Genomic DNA, 8,191 nt, shown 5'->3' on the forward strand with positions numbered 1-8,191 from the left:
GTTGCAATTATTCAAGACCATGAGACCAACCGTTACAAACCGTATGTTTCACATAGTCAGATCCAACTCCATCTCTGAATAATAACACTAATAATTAGTTATCATTTGTAAAATGCTATTTCTTGGAATTCCAAAACAAAATCTTGCTTAGCGGGGTCCCTGTTGGATCTTATGGGATCATTATGATTGTTTCAACTGTGCCTAAAATGTTCATTCGCCACTCACAAAGTTGTCTAGCATGTAATTAAAATAGTGAAGGGTATATGCCCAAAAAAAAATATATATGGACACATTCAAGAAATCTGAAAAGGTTCTCAACAAATTTCTGAAGTGGGTCTGTGACGGACTTGACCTTTTGATGGTTCTACCGTGTGTTGTGCTGTGCTGATTGAAGCTTTTGCTTGTGGGGACCAATAGGACCAAGACAACCCATTAACCATTGTCGGTGCAACAAAATTAGATTAACCCCTCTATTATTCTCTTTCTGACCTTGGCCTCAAATTTTACCAAATAAGCATCATGCTCATGACTTAATTTTTTATCTACGTACCCGTACCATTTTCACCAGACAAAGTTTCCTCTATGTTTCCACCCCATCTTTATTGATTGCTTAAAATGTATTTTGAGACATTTTGGAACGTCAAAATCAATCTTGAGTTACAACAATAGCTGTATTTGGTTACCCGGTACCAAATTATTGCACGCGTTAAGGGAGAAAAAGTGTAATAGATTTTTTTTTTCTTTTTGTCAATGTTTAGTCAAACATTTGTTAGATTCTATTCCAATAGAAAATTAAAGACACAAAATTGAGACATTCTGTTCTTCCTTTCTTACCCTAACGAGAGCTGGTCCCTCTAACCCATGGCAATCTTGGAGCAACAATGGACCTAAATGCTTAATTTAAATAGCAACGTTGGAGTAACAAATTCATGAAAGGGTTCTCCACATACCAAGACCAATGTTTAAGTCATTAGATGCAATGGTGCTATTTAGTTTAAATGAAATTTCAGTCACAACTAGCGCACTGCTTTATCTTAATTAACCAAGTTAAACTTTTGGATGGTGTAATAGCCATAGTTGTAAATGCAATGTTATGTGAGTGGTATAGGTGGCAATTTTCCATGGAAAAAGTGCACCTTAGGAAAGTGAATGGACAATTCTCCAAACTGAAATCCCATATGATCTGTAACCCAATCTTGGCGATGAACTACCCACATGCCTTATGGGCCCTATCTCACATGCATAAGCGGTATAGCCTTTATTACAAATCTAAACATGTGCATTAAGCATTGACCATTCATGAGTGTCTCTGTTTAGCCCTGTCCATTGCTCTCTCCGCAGGCATTTACTAAGTACCCCTAACTAGTTGTGACAGGGCAGAAGAAAGACGGAGACATTTTTGTTAGGTCATCAGAATTTATTTGGTTCACACTATTTAGTATTCAGTCACTGTATCAAGTGCCCATTATTCCGGATAAAGCTTTTCATCCTTCCCTTTGGCTATTCCTACAATTTCAACCCGTGTTACCAACTGAGCCATGCTTCATGAGTAGGTCATTTGAATTTACATGTTCCTTTGGACATTTAGAAATCATTTTATAATTTAAACTACTAATTTTCAACACTATACGAGACACAATATATCATTATTTCTATCTCACTTATTTTTTATCCATTTTAGTGATACAAACAACATTTTCCATTAAGTGGCATTCATAGTAAAAGTTCATGTTTAAGTCAAAAAAGTAGTTACTGGTTGACCCGTGATACACTCATATCTCTAGTTGCACAGTAACTTTTGTGGAGGGTAGCTTACCCCAATTAATTCTATAGACTTTAATTGTTACACATGCATTCCTTTAGAGACACGCTTTGCTGGGAAACAAAACTAACTGTGAACCATACTTGAAATCATTACATGTCTTGTTCATAATTTTCAACCATGATAGAGTGAAAGCCAGTGAAATAAATCTCTAAGTAATAGCTGGTTAGCGTTACATCATTTTGTGGGGGGACAACGTAGGTAAAAGGGGTCATGATGTTAATTAGAAAGATAATGACGGAGGATCATGTGCTGCACATGAACGAATCACACATGTTGGTAGAGAAACGAACACTGGCAGATATGTTTAATGATTTACAACCATAATCGCATAACAAAAAAGCAAAGATTACTTCCATTTGACAAGGGGGAAAAAAGGCTAAAAGGGTGAGAAAGTTAAAAAGCAACACCACTGCTATTTGCTATTCCATAATCGCCATTGATAAAGTGTTTCCATATAACTCAACTTTGACAATCATGCTCTTGCAGCTTGTATAATTAACTCAACAAAACAAGGAGTAAAAGAAATAACAAAAGATGAGTAAAATAAAAAATATTTTTTGTTTTGCTCATTCAAATCCTATAAAACTGAAAAAGACTGAACAGTATGTAAGGAGACATGATTTGACATTTGGAAAAATATGCATATGAATTGGTGGGTAAGGACCAAAGCAAAGAAAAAGTAAAAGGAAAACAATGGACCGCGCTTCTGCACCTGCTCCTACAATTGCATTGTTTGTTTCAGCTGGAGCAAGTCGAGCAGCTAAGGTTGACCAACAATAAACACACAATGTGGTAATGGGTAACATAAACATTATATATTGACATGTGTAATTAATGTACACTTGTCAAGAATGCAGGATGGAACGTGTGGGGAAAGCAATGGAATGGATACTATGATACTATAATATGGTAAAAACTGAAAATCAAAGCACAAAGAAATTAATGGGTATTTGATTCACATGACTTGAGATATGAATGCTAGCACTGGCGGCCTCTACGGCAACCAAGTGCACCAGCATTGGAAGTCATGGAACCCACCATGGAAGAAGATTTTGCTCCTAAGCTAGAGGCCCTGGCATAGCTGGCTGAAGCTCCAGCTCCTGATGGGGTGAAGTAAGCACCATTCAGCAACAAATCTCCCTCTGACCTCCAATTCCAACCCTTCCATTCAGTTTCAGCCGTTTCCACTCTCTTAGTTACCTGCCAGAAAATAAAAATGTTTTTTCTCTCTATCAATCACCAAAATTCAATGTGAAACTTCCTTTAAAACGTGATTAGCAGAAGCACATGGACTAATTGTACTGTTGTACCTCCTTGGCAAAAGGGTTCACAGGAGCATTGTACCGGTTGCCCTGGCTGTTAATGGTGGGGTTAGCACTTCCACCAATAGCATACATCTCCCAATGAGTGTAGTCATTGTTCACCACGTGGAAATATCCATGTCTACACCTGCATTGTAAGTCATGACCATTTTTTGTTAGATTAGTTCATATTCGATCACTGGTTTGAGATATAGGCCGAGTTTGGGCCAAATTTTGCCGATAGAAGAGCAAATAAGAATATAAAATAAACAAATTTTTCAACATAAATTAAAATTAACCTGCGCAACATAATTTAAAGAAATTTATTTTAAAAATAAAACAGTATAAATTAACTTATAAAAATATGTATTTATTTTATCTTGTTATTTTTTTCTCCGGTCTACAAAAACCTCTTCAAAGTTAGCCATATACTCTAGTAGAGGAGAGGAGGGGACAAAAGAGCCCTATCCAGTTGTTGATTTCAGCAAATGAAAATACCCATCTGGTCCCCTCCCCTACAAACTGCAATTAATTATCTTAACACATTATGAAACTTGTGATATCCTTAAAGTAGAGGAGGAAGCTCAGAACAAAAATTAATGCACCAAAAGAGGGTTGCTGCTACTCCAAACCAACCTACCTATCTCATGGTAACATTTATTTGCATTTAAGGCATACAAAGTGAAAGGGAAACAAAGGGGGGTTGGTTTCAATGCAAAAAGTGACATTAAATATTACCGTGGCATTCTCTGGATAAGTCCCTCTCCAAAATGGTTGTATGCAATGGTGACTTGCATTTGCTTGTCCCTTGTGTAGGAGTCACTGTGGCCCAGAAGAATCACCTGAATTTGCAAGCAAATAAAAATAACAGCTTAAATCATTATCCAACAAGAAAAAAAGTGCAACTTGACACAGGAGAATGCAGTGAAAGTACCTCATTGTGGTGGGTAAAGTGGTTGTTAGAAATTGTTATGGCTGTTGAGCCCATGACAGCATCCACAAGGCCATCAGCACAATGGGACAAGGAGTTGTGATCAACCCAAATGTGGCTTGAGCCAAATATGGAGATGGCATCACCATCAGCCATTGTCCTCCACCCAAAGTGACTAGGGGAGCTCCTCACCATGGCATTCCCGGTGGGTTTGCAATCATGGATGTGCAAGCCATGTATGATGACATTGGTAACATACTGAATTGTTATGCATGCCCCATTAGCAATGTGCACATTCACTCCTCTCCCATCAATGGTCTTGAAGCTGTTCATAATCAGCTCCTGCTTCAGCTGAATAACCATGTCCCTCTTGAACACAATCCACAGAGGCTTGTCCTGGATCACAGCATGGCGCAAAGTTCCTGGTTTTGGGTTAACAGGGTCATCATCTCTTGGGTCCGTCACCACATAGTACTTTCCATCACGACCGCCAATTGCATTTCTTCCAAAACCAATGCCACAATCTGCAAGACGCTTCCGGTTCCGCTGCCAATTGGGGTCACAACGCCAGCAATCATCAATTGGGTTTCCTGTTCCACAGGAGAAAAATCCCAGCTTCCTTCTCTCTGTGCTGTTCTTAATGCTCCTGTAATTTCAAGTATATCGGTGTTATACATGTCCAGTCAAACTAAACAATTGTCAATTTCTGAGAGTTCTCATCCAATTTTAATTCCATCCAACATTGCACACATTTAGCTAGCAAATTGTGTAATGGTTTCATGAGTGGAATGCAAACTAAAAATGAAAAGTTATAGCTTTTGTTGAGGGTAGGAAACAATTAGGCCTAATTTCTAATAGGTAGAGTCAGCTAACATGAATAAAATAAGGACCTTAGACTCTACCCAAGATTAAAAAAAATTTACTAGTCTTTTTGAGTTTTGAAGAAGCAACAAACAATGCCAAAATATTGTTTATCCATGTGTGAGTGAAGACAAAAGGAATTTTCTCAAGTGTAACGGCTAAATTTTCTTGGCCTTTTCTGGAATAGAAGATATGGTAAATATGCTTTTCTGTCATGACATGGATCTTGACCCTAATATGCTATGTTGCCACGTTTTAAAGGAATCAATCACACATTGTAAAAAAAAAAATTTACTCACAAGACTCAGTCACATTTCAAGCACCAAAAAATGATGGTCAAACAAAGCAGAAAATGCTAGAAGATATTGTTTATAATGATGTAATACGGCAGAAAAAGAGTTGTACCCGTAAGTACGACACAATTGTAGGGAAACACTTACTCATAGTCAAAGGATTAAGTTTAAAATGACATGCAAAATAATTGTGAGCGTGAAATAAGGGTATCATCAGAAAGTGCATGTGACCGAGGCATGAAAAGGAGAGTGACCAAGAATATGGCTGGTTAGTGACAATGTAATGTTTCCAACTTGACATGTCAAAAGGGTAGAAAAGAAAAAAAAGGTTAAGTCCTCAAAAATTCAAATTGATTCAACTATGGCGAAAAAGGAAAGATGTGACACAGAAAAATGGGTCAGTTGGGGTAAAGTTAGGTCTCACTTCTCAAGGGATAGTAATGAGGGCCACCAATGCTAAGGGCACACCGCTATGCCCTACCCAATTACACATGTAGTCCCTAAGCCATGTGAATATAATAATAATACATATTATAGATCATTATAGGTGCACGTAGTTCTCTCTTTTGCTTTAATTTATTTGCTTAGCTATGAATGGACAATTGGAACGAGGATTGTCTATGGTGAAAATGGAGAAAGATAGGGACCCACATTTCAACCATGGAAACCACCTCCTCTGGGTTTGCCACTGCAGCACGTCCATTTAATCTCTCAGCCTCTTCTGCCCTGAAAGAAACAGTTACAACTCAAGATCATTATCACGATGAATAAATAAATTTAATGTTAACCGATGTAATTAAAGAATTAAAAATATTATTAATTTTTTAATCAGTATAGTGAAATCATTAATTTAATATTCTATTTATAATTTCACTAGGTAGGTTTAATTCGACACGAGACACGCGTAAGAATTAAAGTCGGCAACCGCGACTTACTAACTATTTTCCTTTCTGTACTACATACATAAAAAATTTAATAAATACAAAAAGAAAAACAAGTTATTTACCCGAAAGCAAATAACCATATAATATTTTACAATGTTTGAAATGAAATTTGATAAAGAAAAAAAGTGAAAAGGGGAAAAGAAGAGGAAAATTACACACCGACACGTGTCAGGGAGACCGAGCGCGCTCGCCAAGTATAATACACCGTAGAAAGTAAAAGAGAAATTAAAACCGTTAAAATTCAGGAGAGGGAAAGAAAAGATTTATCCCCTCAATTCAAATGACGAAAATACCCCGACGGGTAATAAATGCCGAGCACACTCTGGAGGGTAATTTAGGGAGTAAAAAAAGTCTGTTGACGGTTAACTAACTCTTTTATTTCTTGGTGTGGGGAGTTATATTGCTTTTGCAGAACACACGACAAACGCAAAAACAGAGAGGAGGGGGCAGAGCAAAGGAATCCGAAGAAAAAAATAACTGAATAAACGATCCAGATCGAGAGCATCAACGGCTGTGATCGTTAGTTTCGGTTACTTAATCCAACGGTCAAGACTAAAAGTTAGAATGCACGGTCGAGAATAACCGGCGTCATTTTAAGGAGGAAGGTGAAGAATTTTAACGTTGGAAAAGGACTCTAACTAACCTCGCCACCATTGATGAGTTCTTCAAGCTCGGCAACCTGTGTTTTTCAACTTCAACATTTCTGTAACCAATTAAACAAAAAATAGAAAATTGTGTCAGAGCAAGATCTTCGTCTCTCTTTGTTTCAGCACATAACTATTGAAGTGAATTATTGAACCAGACGAAACTCAAAAAATTGTGTGCTTCAGTGATACAGATTTTGTTTTCCCACCACTTTTGTTTCAAAACTCAAATAAATCACAATGTGTGGCTCCAAATGACATAGGGCAACATGAATGTAAAATGCGTCAATTTAAGATCCTAGATTGTTTTCTCAGATGTTGTCGTTTCTAAGAACCATTTTTTCTCACTTTAAATAACTACATTTCGATGTGAAATCCCACTTCAGTGATTTGCAAGAGAAGGAAAATTGGCTTTGAAATTGGAATCCGAAAGTGAAAAAAAAAATGCTAGCAATGATGCAATTTCTTTCTTTTTTATTTTTTTTATTTCGATTTCGGAAACCACCCAATGCAGCTGAAAAGCAAGAAACCCAACACAGACAAAGCATAAAAATATTGCTTCACACACTGAAACAGAGTGTGTATGGACCTGAGCAGAGAGATCTGTGGTGCGGCCATGGCTTCTTCTCCAATGAACAGCACCAGAAGCCACAAAGAACATGCACCGAGGACCCATTTCGTAGAAACCGCCATTGCTGAAACTTGAGTACCTTGCTTTGATGGGAATGAGAATGTTGACGCTGAAGAGAGAGAAAGAGATAAGAGAGAGAGAGAGAGAGAGAATTGGTGGAGTGTACTCAGAAAAACAGGTTCCAACATAACGGCCTTTATATAGACACCAAAAACCCATAAACGCCAACCCTTAACGTCGTTAATTAACTGATCGTTTTTCTTGTTTGGGTCTTCGCCTCCTTCTCACGCCGTTAACTAACAAAGTCTTTGCTTTTGGCTTTTGCTTTTTCTTCTTCTATTTCGTTAACCACCATCCAACCCTAACTCTCACTTTTTTTTTTTTACCCACAAAACTAACCGCTTCTTCACTCACTCTCTCTCGCACGTGGGCGCAGAACCTGTCACGTGCCGTGGCAGGGTCTACTACTACTAATACTAAGATCTAAAATCTTAGACAACCATACACCACTTTCTCTTTTTTACATTTTTTCACTTTATCCACCAGTCATTGCCCAACTAAATTAAACGGTTTTTAATTTGTGCCTACAAAATTATTGTGATTTAATCATTCTTTCTCTTGTCCCAATTTTAATTTTCTATTGTGTAATTTAACTATTTGTATTAAGTTTTATAAAAAATAATTTATAAAAGCATATTTTTTATTTAGTTAAAATTATAAAAGTACTTTTAATTTTAGTAGATAGTTGAATTTTATTTTTT

The 8,191-nt window shown here is 37.1% G+C and overlaps 1 protein-coding gene across 1 annotated transcript; it reads right to left on the reverse strand.

The window, feature by feature from the left end:
* Positions 1-2,437: 2,437 nt before the first annotated feature.
* On the reverse strand, positions 2,438-7,565 carry LOC113871361 (probable pectate lyase 8). The gene is made up of 7 exons (XM_027508441.1): positions 7,389-7,565; positions 6,799-6,858; positions 5,863-5,937; positions 4,061-4,703; positions 3,865-3,968; positions 3,136-3,274; positions 2,438-3,025 (listed from the first exon to the last, which is right to left on the reverse strand). The coding sequence occupies exons 1-7, from the start codon at positions 7,490-7,492 to the stop codon at positions 2,804-2,806; spliced, it is 1,347 nt and encodes a 448-aa protein (XP_027364242.1). The 5' UTR covers positions 7,493-7,565; the 3' UTR covers positions 2,438-2,803.
* Between the last annotated feature and the right edge of the window lie 626 nt (positions 7,566-8,191).

Source organism: Abrus precatorius, unplaced genomic scaffold, assembly GCF_003935025.1.
Source record: "Abrus precatorius isolate BTA unplaced genomic scaffold, Abrus_2018 Scaffold7, whole genome shotgun sequence".
NCBI classification, from domain to species: domain Eukaryota; kingdom Viridiplantae; phylum Streptophyta; class Magnoliopsida; order Fabales; family Fabaceae; genus Abrus; species Abrus precatorius.